This window comes from Gymnodraco acuticeps, unplaced genomic scaffold (assembly GCF_902827175.1).
Source record: "Gymnodraco acuticeps unplaced genomic scaffold, fGymAcu1.1, whole genome shotgun sequence".
NCBI classification, from domain to species: Eukaryota; Metazoa; Chordata; class Actinopteri; order Perciformes; family Bathydraconidae; genus Gymnodraco; species Gymnodraco acuticeps.
The window spans coordinates 191177-209298 of NW_022990117.1; the positions used below are offsets into that span (position 1 = coordinate 191177).

Consider the following 18122-nt stretch of genomic DNA (forward strand, 5'->3'; position numbering starts at 1 on the left):
TTTATTAAATGTTAAGATGCCCTCAGACACTGTTTCCTGCAAGATGTTGCGGGAGGGCCCCGGTACCGGGGTCTCTCGGGCTTAACAGGAGCATTCCATGGAATATAACAAAAGGTTTTTCTGAAATAAATGACATGCCCCACCTTTAAGTACATATACTTAGTTACTCTAAACCTCTGTTATCTGATCATATAAGGCGAAGCTAACTTAAAGTTCACAGTTTGTTTGGAAAAAATGATTTATTTATACAATACAACACATCTATTGAAAGACATTTGATGGTAGAAGTCGACAGATATCTTCCTGGGCTCATAAATATTATCCCTCTCCCTCTTTGTGTTCAGAAGCCGAGGAGGAAGCGCTCGACCTTCATCAGGTACGCCGGCTTCACGTAGCGCTGCAGCTCGCTCTTCGTCACCCACAACAGAGAGGATTCTGGGGATTCTGTGGCAGGAGGGGCGCCGGCGTCAGAAAGCACGGCTTTGAAGAAGAACACCTTGGTCCCCACAGAGCTCTCAGTGCGAGCCGCTCGGGGCAGTTTGTACTTGTAGACTCCACAGGGGGTGTTCCCCAGGAAAGTGGCCTTGAAACCAGATGCTGCTGCAGGAGGAGAGAAGGGGGGGGGGGGTCAATCAGCTGGAGGCACAAGGGGGGGGCCGGATGTGCCAAGGTTTCATTTGTGTTTATTTATTTTATACATAATTTATACTATTTTTATTTAATTTTGTTGTATGTTATTTTAAATGTATACTAATTGTAGTATTTTATTATTTATGTTGTTTTTAATTTCTAGTTAGTTTTATTTTGCATTACGTTCTTATATATTTAAATTGTATCTATTTAATTATTGCTTTAACACTATTGTTATTTGTATATATATATATATATAGTGTTTTTTAATTAGCATTTTATTTTATTTCCTTAGGCTTATTGAGATAAAGACACTCTTTCCCACAAGTAACCCTAACTAACACATACAACTAATACACATAAAACAAGAACCAATGGAGTTAATCATTCTAGTTTGAGGGCAGTTTGTTCATTTCATTAAAAAAAAAGGGTGTGTATTTTTGCACATGCTGCTGCTGTGTTAGTGTCATGCTGTGTTTTAGTTCAGTTCAGTTCCCTAATACTGTGTTTTTAATTATGTCACAACAAACACACAATTCAGTCTTAATCAATTACGCTGTCATCTGAATCTCACGCTCAACGCTCCAAGAGACTCATTTTCCACCAGGGTTGCAGTTACTGGAATAATAATTGTGATCAGGACTTTGGCTTCCAACACTTAAACGAACACGACCGATGAGTGCGATATTAACGTTTAAAACGCTCATAAATACTCTCCTTAGGGGGCAGTGTGATATGACAAATGTTTTATATCATGCTCCTATTGGCTAGCACTCCAACACATTGTAAGCAATAGGCTAATGGGCGGGACATCTCTAAGCGGTTGACCAATCACAACAGAGCCGTCCAGCTGACCAATCAGAGCAGACTGGGCTCTGGTTTCAGACAGAGGGTGAAAAGAGGTGCTGCAGCACAGGCAGTATGAGAAGAATAAAGAGCTTTCTGATCATTAAAGTATGGAGACAGTAGAGACACTACATACTGATATACACCTGAACATCAGCAGGAGAGGACTCTTTAAAGTAGAGACACTACATACTGATATACACCTGAACATCAGCAGGAGAGGACTCTTAAAGTAGAGACACTACATACTGATATACACCTGAACATCAGCTGGAGAGGACTCTTTAAAGTAGAGACACTACGTACTGATATACACCTGAACATCAGCAGGAGAGGACTCTTTAAAGTAGAGACACTACATACTGATATACACCTGAACATCAGCAGGAGAGGACTCTTTAAAGTAGAGACACTACGTACTGATATACACCTGAACATCAGCAGGAGAGGACTCTTTAAAGTAGAGACACTACATACTGATATACACCTGAACATCAGCAGGAGAGGACTCTTTAAAGTAGAGACACTACGTACTGATATACACCTGAACATCAGCAGGAGAGGACTCTTTAAAGTAGAGACACTACATACTGATATACACCTGAACATCAGCAGGAGAGGACTCTTTAAAGTAGAGACACTACGTACTGATATACACCTGAACATCAGCAGGAGAGGACTCTTTAAAGTAGAGACACTACATACTGATATACACCTGAACATCAGCAGGAGAGGACTCTTTAAAGTAGAGACACTACATACTGATATACACCTGAACATCAGCAGGAGAGGACTCTTTAAAGTAGAGACACTACATACTGATATACACCTGAACATCAGCAGGAGAGGACTCTTTAAAGTAGAGACACTACATACTGATATACACCTGAACATCAGCAGGAGAGGACTCTTTAAAGTAGAGACACTACATACTGATATACACCTGGACATCAGCAGGAGAGGACTCTTTAAAGTAGAGACACTATATACTGATATACACCTGAACATCAGCAGGAGAGGACTCTTTAAAGTAGAGACACTACATACTGATATACACCTGAACATCAGCAGGAGAGGACTCTTTAAAGTAGAGACACTATATACTGATATACACCTGAACATCAGCAGGAGAGGACTCTTTAAAGTAGAGACACTACATACTGATATACACCTGAACATCAGCAGGAGGACTCTTTAAAGTAGAGACACTACATACTGATATACACCTGAACATCAGCAGGAGAGGACTCTTTAAAGTAGAGACACTACATACTGATATACACCTGAACATCAGCAGGAGAGGACTCTTTAAAGTAGAGATACTACATACTGATATACACCTGAACATCAGCAGGAGGACTCTTTAAAGTAGAGACACTACATACTGATATACACCTGAACATCAGCGGGAGAGGACTCTTTAAAGTAGAGACACTACATACTGATATACACCTGAACATCAGCAGGAGAGGACTCTTTAAAGTAGAGACACTACATACTGATATACACCTGAATATCAGCAGGAGAGGACTCTTTAAAGTAGAGACACTACATACTGATATACACCTGAAAATCAGCAGGAGAGGACTCTTTAAAGTAAAGTAGAGACACTATATACTGATATACACCTGAACATCAGCAGGAGAGGACTCTTTAAAATAGAGACACTAGTACATACTCATATACACCTGGACATCAGCAGGAGAGGACTCTTTAAAGTAGAGACACTACATACTGATATACACCTGAACATCAGCAGAAGAGGACTCTTTAAAGTAGAGACACTACATACTGATATACACCTGAACATCAGCAGGAGAGGACTCTTTAAAGTAGAGACACTACATACTGATATACACCTGAACATCAGCAGGAGAGGACTCTTTAAAGTAGAGACACTACATACTGATATACACCTGAACATCAGCAGGAGAGGACTCTTTAAAGTAGAGATGCTACATACTGATAAACACCTGAACATCAGCAGGAGAGGACTCTTTAAAGTAGAGATGCTACATACTGATATACACCTGAACATCAGCAGGAGAGGACTCTTTAAAGTAGAGATGCTACATACTGATAAACACCTGAACATCAGCAGGAGAGGACTCTTTAAAGTAGAGACACTAGTACATACTGATATACACCTGAACATCAGCAGGAGAGGACTCTTTAAAGTAGAGACACTACATACTGATATACACCTGAACATCAGCAGGAGAGGACTCTTTAAAGTAGAGACACTACATACTGATATACACCCTGAACATCAGCTGGAGAGGACTCTTTAAAGTAGAGACAACTACGTACTGATATACACCTGAACATCAGCAGGAGAGGACTCTTTAAAGTAGAGACACTACATACTGATATACACCTGAACATCAGCAGGAGAGGACTCTTTAAAGTAGAGACACTACATACTGATATACACCTGAACATCAGCAGGAGAGGACTCTTTAAAGTAGAGATGCTACATACTGATAAACACCTGAACATCAGCAGGAGAGGACTCTTTAAAGTAGAGATGCTACATACTGATATACACCTGAACATCAGCAGGAGAGGACTCTTTAAAGTAGAGATGCTACATACTGATAAACACCTGAACATCAGCAGGAGAGGACTCTTTAAAGTAGAGACACTAGTACATACTGATATACACCTGAACATCAGCAGGAGAGGACTCTTTAAAGTAGAGACACTACATACTGATATACACCTGAACATCAGCAGGAGAGGACTCTTTAAAGTAGAGACACTACATACTGATATACACCTGAACATCAGCTGGAGAGGACTCTTTAAAGTAGAGACACTACGTACTGATATACACCTGAACATCAGCAGGAGAGGACTCTTTAAAGTAGAGACACTACATACTGATATACACCTGAACATCAGCAGGAGAGGACTCTTTAAAGTAGAGACACTACATACTGATATACACCTGAACATCAGCAGGAGAGGACTCTTTAAAGTAGAGACACTACATACTGATATACACCTGAACATCAGCAGGAGAGGACTCTTTAAAGTAGAGACACTACGTACTGATATACACCTGAACATCAGCAGGAGAGGACTCTTTAAAGTAGATACACTACATACTGATATACACCTGAACATCAGCAGGAGAGGACTCTTTAAAGTAGAGACACTACGTACTGATATACACCTGAACATCAGCAGGAGAGGACTCTTTAAAGTAGAGACACTACATACTGATATACACCTGAACATCAGCAGGAGAGGACTCTTTAAAGTAGAGACACTACATACTGATATACACCTGAACATCAGCAGGAGAGGACTCTTTAAAGTAGAGACACTACATACTGATATACACCTGAACATCAGCAGGAGAGGACTCTTTAAAGTAGAGACACTACATACTGATATACACCTGAACATCAGCAGGAGAGGACTCTTTAAAGTAGAGACACTACATACTGATATACACCTGGACATCAGCAGGAGAGGACTCTTTAAAGTAGAGACACTATATACTGATATACACCTGAACATCAGCAGGAGAGGACTCTTTAAAGTAGAGACACTACATACTGATATACACCTGAACATCAGCAGGAGAGGACTCTTTAAAGTAGAGACACTATATACTGATATACACCTGAACATCAGCAGGAGAGGACTCTTTAAAGTAGAGACACTACATACTGATATACACCTGAACATCAGCAGGAGGACTCTTTAAAGTAGAGACACTACATACTGATATACACCTGAACATCAGCGGGAGAGGACTCTTTAAAGTAGAGACACTACATACTGATACACACCTGAACATCAGCAGGAGAGGACTCTTTAAAGTAGAGACACTACATACTGATATACACCTGAACATCAGCAGGAGAGGACTCTTTAAAGTAGAGATACTACATACTGATATACACCTGAACATCAGCAGGAGGACTCTTTAAAGTAGAGACACTACATACTGATATACACCTGAACATCAGCGGGAGAGGACTCTTTAAAGTAGAGACACTACATACTGATATACACCTGAACATCAGCAGGAGAGGACTCTTTAAAGTAGAGACACTACATACTGATATACACCTGAATATCAGCAGGAGAGGACTCTTTAAAGTAGAGACACTACATACTGATATACACCTGAAAATCAGCAGGAGAGGACTCTTTAAAGTAAAGTAGAGACACTATATACTGATATACACCTGAACATCAGCAGGAGAGGACTCTTTAAAATAGAGACACTAGTACATACTCATATACACCTGGACATCAGCAGGAGAGGACTCTTTAAAGTAGAGACACTACATACTGATATACACCTGAACATCAGCAGGAGAGGACTCTTTAAAGTAGAGACACTACATACTGATATACACCTGAACATCAGCAGGAGAGGACTCTTTAAAGTAGAGACACTACATACTGATATACACCTGAACATCAGCAGGAGAGGACTCTTTAAAGTAGAGACACTACATACTGATATACACCTGAACATCAGCAGGAGAGGACTCTTTAAAGTAGAGATGCTACATACTGATAAACACCTGAACATCAGCAGGAGAGGACTCTTTAAAGTAGAGATGCTACATACTGATATACACCTGAACATCAGCAGGAGAGGACTCTTTAAAGTAGAGATGCTACATACTGATAAACACCTGAACATCAGCAGGAGAGGACTCTTTAAAGTAGAGACACTAGTACATACTGATATACACCTGGACATCAGCAGGAGAGGACTCTTTAAAGTAGAGACACTACATACTGATATACACCTGAACATCAGCAGGAGAGGACTCTTTAAAGTAGAGACACTACATACTGATATACACCTGAACATCAGCAGGAGAGGACTCTTTAAAGTAGAGACACTACATACTGATATACACCTGAACATCAGCAGGAGATGACTCTTTAAAGTAGAGATGCTACATACTGATATACACCTGAACATCAGCAGGAGAGGACTCTTTAAAGTAGAGATGCTACATACTGATAAACACCTGAACATCAGCAGGAGAGGACTCTTTAAAGTAGAGATGCTACATACTGATATACACCTGAACATCAGCAGGAGAGGACTCTTTAAAGTAGAGATGCTACATACTGATAAACACCTGAACATCAGCAGGAGAGGACTCTTTAAAGTAGAGACACTACATACTGATATACACCTGAACATCAGCAGGAGAGGACTCTTTAAAGTAGAGACACTACATACTGATATACACCTGAACATCAGCAGGAGAGGACTCTTTAAAGTGCAATACGAATTGCATTTCATTTGGGGTAGAAATACAGTACCCTTTGAAGCATTGTGAACAAGGAGCAGTCACTTTACCTTTAATTATTACCATCATGTGATATGTTTGTCCTTTCTTATACTCTTTACTTTGCACCTCTGCACATACATCCATTAAAAACCTCTCACACAACTCCCACTACTACACAAACATGCATTTACACTAAAACCTTAGTATTTAAAACACTTTAAATAGAAAACAGCAGAAACAGAATATTGACGAGCGAGTGTGGAAGGTGGAAATTGGATAAAATGTATTTCTATTAACCTCAGAGCCACTCCTTTAGCAGGATATAAGGTAAGATCCATATCATAAATATTCGCCGTTCTAGATTTTATTATTATTGTGAGCACGCTCCATTTGCTGCATTATTTCTGCGTCTCCTCCCTAATCTCCGGCGCTGTAATGACCCAGTTTTTATCCCGGGGATCATTAAAGTTTGATGGGCTCTTCTCTGAAATAGCAGTGTGATACTCGCAGTACAAATCATCCACAACGAGAGGCTCAAACGTGCTGAAAACTCCACCAACATCGCTTACACACGCTGCGTTTCACCAATCAAACGCCACTGATTACTCAGATTACACACGGCCACATCCACTTAGACCTGGAAACACACGGAGGAAATGTCCCTCACATTAAATATTAGCTGTAAAGACAGGTTCTTTTAATCATGTTTATACTTTTTTACAAAGGAAATCAAGCCTTTTACGCTTTTAAGCGTTGAAATAAACCGTTTAACATCAATGCTCATGGTCCAGTCATGTGTCAGCTCCTCTTGGCGTTTAAATGTAGAAGTTTTTTTATTTAAAGCGCCTCACAGTATCAGGAGTTAATGTATCATTTATTTAACTGACTCAGTGGGAAGCATGCTGCATGATTATCGCCAAAACTGTTATTTTGATCCACTATAAGATCATTATTATTCATTGATTTAAGGGAACAAATATTAGTATAGCACTTAATTTGCAGAACATGTTTGATTCTTAGTTAACCAAAGACACATTCAATACAACTAACGATTCTTCAAGATTTCAAGTTAACATGGTGAGTAATAGATATTTAAGTGGTCATTTTAAGGTTTACGTATTCCTTTAAAATAACTTAAAGAAAGGTGGTTTTAGTGGAGATGCAGTGCCCCGTGATTTAACAGAATTTAAAGCCCTTGGACACAGATTTTAAAATACTAAACACACTCATTTAGAAAAGGTTTAAAAACAGTGGACTGAATCTCAGCAACTTCATTTTAAACATATTGAGTAAAACGTCTGGTTCCTGTTACCTGGCAGATGCAGTGCCCCATGATGTAAAGGTCCCATGTCATGGCCATTTCTACTGATCATAATTCGATTGTTGAGGTCTACTAGAATAAATGTATATTATTCAATGTTCCAAACTCACATTGGTTTCTCATACAGCATCTCTGTAAAGTATGTGTATTCACTCTCTATCCTAAACGGCTTGTTGGAGCTCCTGCCCCCCCCCCTCCCTGTGAGCCCAGTGGCCGTCTGTGAGACAGCGAGACACAGCGAAACCCAGCCCGAAACACACACACACGCAGCCTGGCTGGGAGTTTGTGTGTGTGCCCAGGCTGAGTTCCGCTGTGTCTCGCTGTCTCTCCGACCCCACGCCAGTGAGCCAGCTCACAGTGTCCCGCTCCTCGCAGCAGCGAGCCTCGCAAAGTCCCGCCGATTGTGTGTGTGTGTGAGGAAGCCCGCGGATTGGTCCAAACGTAACGGCTCCGCGGACGTAACATTACGTCACTATACCCAAATACGTCACTATACCCAAGAAGTAAACAATGGAAAAAGAGAATTCTCCAACGAGGCGTTCTGGGGCAGCACAGACAGGTCTTCTCTGTGTTAGAGTTTTACTCCCTACAGGGTGCACTTTGAGGGTTTGTGACTCTGCAGACCGTTTTGAAAAAGATTCATAACACAAGGGGACGGGTAATAACCGGAAAAGCATGACATGGGACCTTTAACATAATGTAAAGCCCTTGAACACAGATTTTAAAATACTTAATAGGAATTTAAACGCTTTAAAAACAGAGGACTAAACCAAATAGTAGGCTTACTAGCTCCTACAGGCTAAAGCCTCTGTAGACTAGAGGGCGTGATTGTAAACATCTCTCACCAGGGAAATACTGCAACAGTTAAATGCCATTTTACGTTTCATTACTATACGATACAGTATTTATTATCATTATAGTAACTATAGTTACTATTTTCGGCGATTAGATAAAATATAAATTATATTTGTGCAAATTTAGTTATATTTCCATGACTTTTCCAAAACTTTTGGAAAAATATTGTTTTCCAAAACTTTTCCAGGGCCTGGAATTTGCATTTTGAATTTCCATGACTTTTCCAGGTTTTGAATGACTGCATGAACCCTGAAAACCCCTGTGTGTTACCTGGCAGTGAGCTGAGTGCTCTCTCGGCCGTCTCCCTCAGAGTCTCTCCTCGCTGCCACTCAGTCTGAGGCAGCATCCACAGCTTCTCCCTCCCCACCGGCCGCTCCACCAGCAGCAGCAGAGAGTCGGAGAGGCGGCGCTGCAGAGAGCCGGGGTCTCCCTCTGAGTCTGAGGAAACACAGACGACTGGGTTAGAGGTTGTGTTAATGACTTTTACCCAATAAATCGATATACCATACGATACGCTCCATTTGCAACTTCGAACAAGGGGAAATATTAAGACAAGAAACAAGGAAACACATTTCTGACAGTCATTTATCAAATATATCATTGTATAAATCTCTTGTGAAAGCATCAATAGTCAACTTAATAATATTGTCCATATCGATAGCGTAGTATTTGGCGGGTACTTTATCAAAATATTATGATATTTCATGTTCTACATATCTAGTTTGATTTTCTACAACTGCTCCTTACCCCTAGGGGGAAATAAAGGTTTCATGTATTCATCACTTTATCAAGTCGAGGTGAAGTCACGAGATGAACATTACAAAATAAATAATTCAGTCTGTGGCTAAAGTATGGTTTTATTGTTTATTATTGTCTCGTGCTTTTACATTAGTTTATTTTTGTCCTATCGGTTTTGTCTACATGTATTTATGCTGCTTTTGTGTATTGATGTTCAGCACTTTGGTCAACTCTGTTTTTAAATGTGCTGTATCAATAAAGTTGGATTGGATTGGATTAAGTCTTTTTGGAGTTCATCCAGGCTAAACCCATTAAGTCATGTGACTCTGAGCCCCCCCCCCCCTCGTACTGACCGGAGACCCTGGCCGCCGGCTGGAAGTTCTTGAGTTTCTGCTCCCAGGAGTCCTCCAGGTCCTGGGCCAACACGATCTCCTGGTCCCTCCGGTTCTCCTCTTCGTCAGAGTCGTACTCGCCCGCCTGCATCCTCCTCATCTTCTCAGCGTCGTCCAGCAGCCGCAGCTCGTGGTCCGACATCATGCTCTTCTCGAACTCCATCTGCAGATAAAGAGCACATCTCAACCTCCAGGAGACTCACTGACCTCCATCTACTCTGTCATGGTCTATCAAATACTACAATAAAATACTTTATCTGGAAACGTGTCGACAGGCATTTAGATGGTCAACATGTGAGAATGATCTCACTGTTTACACATCTGTAATGCCTGCCTACTAGGTTTGTTATGTAATGTACTAGTATAGTATGCCATACAAAATGTGTGGATATGATACCGTAAGAAAATTGTAGAATTGTATCCCATTAAAAAATGTAAGCAAATTCATAAAACATTTGTATTATAAGTATGTCATAAACATATTTTGGTATAGTATGCAATAAAAGGTTGAAAAAAGTGTCATATAAAATAAATTGTAGGAGAAGTACTCAGATCTTGTACTTGAGTAAAAGTAGAAGTACTCAGGTCTTGTTCTTGAGTAAAAGTAGAAGTACTCAGATCTTCTACTTGAGTAAAAGTAGAAGTACTCAGGTCTTGTACTTGAGTAAAAGTAGAAGTACTCAGGTCTTGTACTTGAGTAAAAGTAGAAGTACTCAGATCTTGTACTTGAGTAAAAGTAGAAGTACTCAGATCTTGTTCTTGAGTAAAAGTAGAAGTACTCAGATCTTGTACTTGAGTAAAAGTAGAAGTACTCAGATCTTGTACTTGAGTAAAAGTAGAAGTACTCAGATCTTGTACTTGAGTAAAAGTAGAAGTACTCAGATCTTGTACTTGAGTAAAAGTAGAAGTACTCAGATCTTGTACTTGAGTAAAAGTAGAAGTACCAGAGTGTAGGAATACTCTGTTACAGTAAAAGTCCTGCATTCAAAATGTTCCTCAAGTGAAAGTAGAAAAGTATTATCATCAAAATATAGTGAAAGTAGCGACAGTAAAAGTAGTCGTTGTGCAGATTGGTCCATTTCAGAATAATATATGATATGTTTTATAATGATTGATCATGAAAGTGTTCTGGTAAAGGTGCAGCTAGTTTGAGTGACTTTGTATACTGCAGGGTAGCTGGTGGATTTACTCCAGGTGGAACTAAAGTCTGATTTAACACTTGATTATATTATAAAAGCCTCACCTGGCTCATCATGTCTCTGAACTGCTGCTCTATCGGGTTGCTCTCCGCAGAGATGACCGGAAGTCTCTGCAGACACACGGCCGCCATCAGAGTCCACGGAGAAGAAGCTATTTCCTCCACATGTTGAGCCTGCCTGGACCCCCGACACACAGACGTGCTGGAGAACTGACGGAACCCCGAGTTACTGACCGATGTCCGGCTGAAAGAAGACAGAAACTGTAGGAGAGACCGACCTGCTATCCTTCTGCAGGGCGCTGCCATCTTGTTTTGCTATGTTCAATGTATGTGCAAAAGATCCTGACGCTGTCAAAAGATTTGCCGAGGGATTTTTAATCACGGTAAGGTCTTGGTTTGAAAACAAATCAAGATATAAATATTAACACCTGTTCTTGATTGTAAGTGTTTTTTTAATTTATCTAAAATATAACCTTATTTATATCTATTTTTGGCGCTTTAAGCGAGTGTTCACCATGATGAGCCACCATGAAGTTCGTATTTACGACGTTATACCAAGTACTTGAAGCAAGCATGTTTCTACTTTTACCCACAATCCTGTTCAGGAATCAGAACGGTCTATTAAGATAAAAGTAGGGGAGGACGATTTTAATATACTTCTTTTAAAAACTAAATATATAATTGTATGTACAAATAATAAAAATTGAGAATTATTTTAAGAGACTTTGAGTATTAAAATATGTTTTCAAGTGACAGCTGTAAATATCATAGTAAAAATAATCTTTCTCGTGATCCTGCCACCCCTGAAAAATAAAGATATTACTGGTCTGGTCTGGATTTACAGTACCTTCAATGTCACATTTGTTGTGTGTAAAGTAGCTACCTGTCTTGCAGCTAACTTGTCGCAAACATGTATAAATTAAACTGTATATTAGTTAGTTCTGTGAGTACCGTATGCCGACAGCTTGTCGCCTCCGTAAATGGAAGTGGAAGCTCACTGTAAGTATGTCGTGGTTTACTAGCATCACTTTTAGCTAGTGGCTAACGTTAGCTCAGATAAAGCCTGCTGCATGCTGGGTGTTATGAAGCTACATGTTATATTTGTTATTGTTAGATTTAGTTTCCTTAACACGTTTCATTCCAGATAAGTGGACAGAAAAACACATTGAGTTGTTTATTTGACCCAATGTGACTTTTTGACTCTTTAGATTTCTCCTAAATTAACCAAAAGTTAGCATTAGTAATTCCTCATTTGCATATGAAACATACAATTTCAGAAACAATGCAAACAAACAATATGTTCTTAATCAAGATAATCACCTGGTAAGGTTTCATGGTTGATATGTATACAAATAATTGTATTCACTGTAGTGTCTAAGCATGTCATTACAGAGGATGTTGTTTACATTTTTAACTTCATTAATTTCAAATGGTATTCCCTAAAAGTGTTTTCAGATGTATGGAGTGATGCAGAGAGACCTTTCTAAACCCCTTCTGTAAATACATTGGACTGTATAACAATTTTAAACCTGGCTTTATCCATAAAATGTAGGTAAATGAGCACATATCTAAAAGGATATTTGTATATATACAAATACAATGTCAGTAAGCTTGTAACACAAATATATACAGTTGAATGTCCCTAATCAACTGGAGAAGTTGTATGGTGATATCTTTATATTAAAATGTGTACCCTATTCACCTGTAGCGTGTTGTCCAGATGACCACAGCCACACTGCTCTATAATAAGAGTCTAAATGTTGTGTTTCTATAGATGTGGAGGCACTGCCTTGCAGCGGACCGTTTGTTCCAGTGCTGTCAGACTTCAGGAGGCAGCTTCCAGCCCAGAGGCCAGGAACGCCTCCTCCAAAGACTTCAGGTCACAAAACACACCTGCACGTCTACTATCACACAATCAGCAGTATCTCTAGTGCTTTCCCAAATAACTCGTGTTGTTAAATCTGCATTGTCTGAGGAAATTGTAGCCATAAATAGTCAACCATTTGTCTTGGTATCTACTTTTATATACGCTTGATTGATAACACTCTTTTAGTTTAAAGGATGAAGTAGCAAGTCACTCACATGAACATACTTCTCTTTAATCATCTAGCAATCTTCTGAGCATTCATTATTTTTAACAATTGTGTGTTCTACTCTGAAGTGAAATGGCCTGCTTCGTGTCTTAATTACAAGGTATTCTTGGTAGAAATCTCTTCCTGCTTAATATCTTTCTGGGAATTTGCTAACATTTGATCAAATGGCAAGCCTCCATCAGCAGGACGTGTTCATCTTTGAAACGCTGTGTTGCTGCTATTCTTTGCAATGATCATTTTTAAAGGGATATGTAATCTCATTGTGACTGACCTTGTCAACCCTTAGAGGCATAAGTGGGTCTTTTTGGTGGTTTTCTTGAAGTATCTTTGTAATTACATTTTTGTATCATTTCATATTCCAGCTATTCCTCAAAAAACATGTTTTGGATATCATGCCATTCACATTTTAAATTTAAATGTTATACATTTGAAGAAATTGTAGTGTTTGTATTTCTACCCCAAGCTTCCATAAGTGGGTAAAAAATGACCCGCATGCATTTCCTACGGGAACCTTTGATTCTTATCACCTGTTGCTGTCAGGAATACATTCACTGTGGAACACACAGACTAAATCACAAGTGACACCTCTCAGGAAGATTATTGTACACAGCAAGATCTGAAACCTGTCAGTTTAATAATAATACATTATATTTGTGTAGGGCTTTTCAAGGACTCAACATCGCTCTACAATATAAGGGAAGGTTAGGGTGGGGGGTAGAGGACTATCAAACTTGATCAACCGACATGGATTGATGGGGGGGGGGGGCTATGAGTAGACAGAGGAGAAGAGATGAGTCTTGAAAAGGAACTGGAATATTGTGAGGGTCTCAGAATAGCGGACATCTTTGGGACAAAATGCATTTTTTTCAAAATGTAAAAAAAAATGTCTAAAATTATAAATAGTGAAAAATGAAATATAAAATATTCCTAGTGTGAACCAAAATATAATACTAAATATTATACAAGTGATTTTTCTTAACCAAAATGGCAAAAATGGCCTTTTAGACCCCCTTATGGAAGAGTGTAGGGTCCAGTCACTCGTGCATCTAAGGGTTAAAGAAAGGCAGAATATAAAGAAAACAATGGGTCTACTTACTGTAGTGTCAAATGTAACAGCGATATTAACCCTACGTTTACATACATGCACATGTCCGTCTACTATTACACAAGGAACCTGCAGTATCTCTGGTGTGTTCCCAAATAACAAAAACAATGTTTAAATGTATAATAATGTAACAGCGATATTAACCCTACTTTGAATCTTCCAGCATCTTCCCCCCGATGCCGGGCTATGACTCGTCCCTGAGATGGGGGGGCAGGAAGTTCGAAGAGTTACCCATCGTTCACGTAAAAGCGACGTACAACAAGTGAGTGGAAAAGACCACGAAACAGGGATTCTCTGAGATCGTTTTGACATCATTTTGTATTGATCATTTAAGTTATCAGGTTAACCCTCATTTTGTTCAGCCATGCAACACATCAGCTGTTACGTGTGCAGTCAGGTTGATTGTATACACATACAACAAATGTGCCTTGGTGTATTTGGGGCATACATAAACAGTCAAAGACATACATCGTAAGAAAAGGGAAAAAAAACTAATATAATGCAACTATTTTAAGAAAACTTGTTAACATTGAAATATAGATCAAGGTAACAGTGTAGTCATGACGATGAACATCTTAGGTCACAGATATACCCGTGTTGGGAAAATCCAGAATGTCCTCTTCCAACATCAGAGTGCACATGCTAACAAAGGTATCCCAACTGTAGCTGTGAACATGGCAGGGGGTGTGATTACCCAGAAGGCATTGCAGATGTAAGCTTTGATGTGATGCTTTGGGGGATATAGAGCTGGTGAGGAGGTAAACAGTGTGTGACCCGTGTGTTTGTCCCAGCACACACATCCATGTGACGGAGAGCGTGGGTCAGTCTCTGGTCCGGACGTCCTGCGGCACCGAAGGCTTTAAGAACATCAAGAAGTCCACGCCGGTCGCTGCTCAGACCGCGGGAATCTCTGCTGCTGTCGTACGTCTGCACACACACACACACACACACACACACGGCTTTCCCAGACACACACACACACACACACACGGCTCTCACAGACACACACACACACACACACACACACACACACGGCTCTCACAGACACACACACACACACACACACGGCTCTCACAGACACACACACACACACGGCTCTCACAGACACACACACACACACGTCACTCTGTAATGACTAAGTCTAAGACATTACTCACTGCTCAAAAACATGAAACATCATATCCCTCATATGAAATACTCTCTTTTGCTGCCGTACATCTGCACACACACACACACACACTCACACTTTACTCACACACACACACACACTCACACTTTACTCACACACACACACACACTCACACTTTACTCACACACACACACACACACTCACACACACACACACACTTTACTCACACACACACACACGCACACACACTTTACTCACACACACTCACACACACACACTTTACTCACACACACACACACGCACACACACTTTACTCACACACACACACACACACACACACACACACTTTACTCACACACACACTTTACTCACACACACACACACACGCACACACACACACTCACACACTCACACTTTACTCACACACACACACACACACTCACACACACACTTTACTCACACACACACTTACTCACACACACACTCACACACACACACTTTACTCACACACACTCACACACACCCACACTTTACTCACACACACCACACAACACGCATACACACTTTACTCACACACACTCACACACACACACACTTTACTCACACACACACACACGCACACACACTTTACTCACACACACACACACCACACACTCACACACACGCACACACTTTACTCACACACACTCACACACACACACACTTTACTCACACACACACACACACACACACACTTTACTCACACACACTCACTTACTCACACACACTCACACACACACACACTTTACTCACACACACTCACACACACACACACTTTACTCACACACACTCACACACACACACACTTTACTCACACACACTCACACACACACACTTTACTCACACACACGGCACTGTCATTAAAGTCTAAGACATGACTTACTGCAGGAGATCAGGCTCAAGAACATGTGACACCTTCATATCTCTCACATCAATATTAAACTCACCGCATTACACTGCAGAGGTTTTGCTCCATCAGGTCCAAGCAGAACTTTTATTTGTTTATGTTGTATTGATCAAATAAAAGTTAACACTGTCATGTCAGAAAAAAGTCACATTGATATATGTTAGAAAAGATGAAGATGGTGATGTTTCTAGTGGAGGAAGATGTCTGTTCATGTAGAACATAATCTCCTCCTCCTCCTCCTCTTCCTCTCAGAAAGCCTCAGAGAAGGGCGTGACGTTTGTCCGTGTCGTTATCAAAGGCATCGGACCAGGACGATGGGTAAGTCCACAAAACTAAATCTGTCAGTGTGTATGTTGAAAGAAAGAAGCCCCTGAAATGCCTTGCAGATTGTGCATCTCATTATTTAACGTTCCAGCTCTCGACTGCTATTGTTTTGAAAGTGAGGAGCCACAGACATATTGATCGGATCCCTTAGCTTCTTGATAAACTAATGTATGTCTCTGTTGTGCAGTCTGCCATCCAGGGCATCACCATGGGGGGTCTGCAGGTGGTCTCCATCACAGACGAGACCCCCGTGCCGCACAATGGCTGCCGTCCCCGCAAAGCCAGAAGAACATGATCCCCTGAACGCACCATGTGTAGTAATCTGATAAATAAAGAGTTTTTGTTTTGTTGTGTAACTCTGAGCGGAACTCACATGATTTGTTCACACACACACACACACACACACACACACACCCACCATTAGTTGGTGTTTACAGTGGGTTTAATCCGTATCCTTACATTTGAGCATACCCTCCTTAAGCACACTTTGCTACTACATCCTGAAAATATGTAATTTGATAAAATAATATTGTTGTTTCCTAATTTCAAAGCTCTTCTCTCACTCGGCAGTATTTTTGGTGCCGTTTGACAACTTGTACTCTGAGAAATCCAACTCAAGTGTCTCTTAGCCAGTTTCATGCATTAGGAGTTTAGGAAAACATTGAAATGTTATAATTAATGAGGCTGTTCTATACTTAGAAAATGTTAAGTCGAGGAACAAATAAAATCTCGAAACAAAGCTCCACTTCAAATCTTGTGTTCACCAGTGAGGTCATTTGGTATTAAACAAATTGACTAAAGAAATCTTAATTGACTAATTGCGAAGTGGCAGTCTCATCTTCAGGTACAGAATATTCGGGAAAGCATTTGAAAACGTGCACATTTAGAGGGAGAACTGCAGAAGATCAAATGGAGAACTCAAACGGCTGATATGACTTAAAGCTGTGTGACTTCAAAGTACTGAAAATAAGAGATTTGAAACACACTCGCTTTACAAAAATACTTTATTTCAACTCTCAATGAAGTCCTTTACACATCAGGCAGAACTCAACGTTAGATAGTTAGACTGAACACATCAGGGAAATAAAACCGGGGCAAAGGTGCTTCAAAACGACCAACGCATAAATAACACGGCGGATTATATCACTGTAAATACATTTCCCACAAGCATGACTCAGCAAAATGACTCCAGGACAGACGGAGGGGACAAAAGAGATAAATATATATATAGTTTTGGTTTTAGGATTAAACGGAGAACCTGGGAAA

The 18122-nt window shown here is 40.2% G+C and overlaps 2 protein-coding genes across 2 annotated transcripts; one reads left to right on the forward strand and one right to left on the reverse strand.

The window, feature by feature from the left end:
* Positions 1–220: 220 nt before the first annotated feature.
* mrpl46 (mitochondrial ribosomal protein L46) lies at positions 221–11754 on the reverse strand. The gene is made up of 4 exons (XM_034216563.1): positions 11305–11754; positions 10023–10224; positions 9202–9369; positions 221–600 (listed from the first exon to the last, which is right to left on the reverse strand). Exons 1-4 carry the CDS (start codon positions 11563–11565, stop codon positions 341–343), a joined length of 891 nt encoding a protein of 296 aa, XP_034072454.1. The 5' UTR covers positions 11566–11754; the 3' UTR covers positions 221–340.
* A 335-nt stretch (positions 11755–12089) lies between these two features.
* On the forward strand, positions 12090–17212 carry mrps11 (mitochondrial ribosomal protein S11). The gene is made up of 6 exons (XM_034216564.1): positions 12090–12258; positions 13034–13138; positions 14621–14719; positions 15249–15378; positions 16785–16850; positions 17044–17212. Exons 1-6 carry the CDS (start codon positions 12170–12172, stop codon positions 17149–17151), a joined length of 597 nt encoding a protein of 198 aa, XP_034072455.1. The 5' UTR covers positions 12090–12169; the 3' UTR covers positions 17152–17212.
* The last annotated feature ends 910 nt before the right edge of the window (positions 17213–18122 follow it).

Excerpts from the sequence above, each read along its gene's own strand:
- mrps11 (XM_034216564.1), top strand. The coding sequence starts at position 12,170 with ATGTATAAATTAAACTGTATATTAGTTAGTTCTGTGAGTACCGTATGC. Across the intron at positions 14,720-15,248 it reads GTAAAAGCGACGTACAACAA|CACACACATCCATGTGACGG; the intron begins GTGAGTGGAAAA and ends TGTTTGTCCCAG. Across the intron at positions 15,379-16,784 it reads CGGGAATCTCTGCTGCTGTC|AAAGCCTCAGAGAAGGGCGT; the intron begins GTACGTCTGCAC and ends TCTTCCTCTCAG.
- mrpl46 (XM_034216563.1), bottom strand. The coding sequence starts at position 11,565 with ATGGCAGCGCCCTGCAGAAGGATAGCAGGTCGGTCTCTCCTACAGTTT. Across the intron at positions 10,225-11,304 it reads TCAGAGACATGATGAGCCAG|ATGGAGTTCGAGAAGAGCAT; the intron begins GTGAGGCTTTTA and ends CTTTATCTGCAG. Across the intron at positions 9,370-10,022 it reads GCCGGCGGCCAGGGTCTCCG|ACTCAGAGGGAGACCCCGGC; the intron begins GTCAGTACGAGG and ends GTGTTTCCTCAG.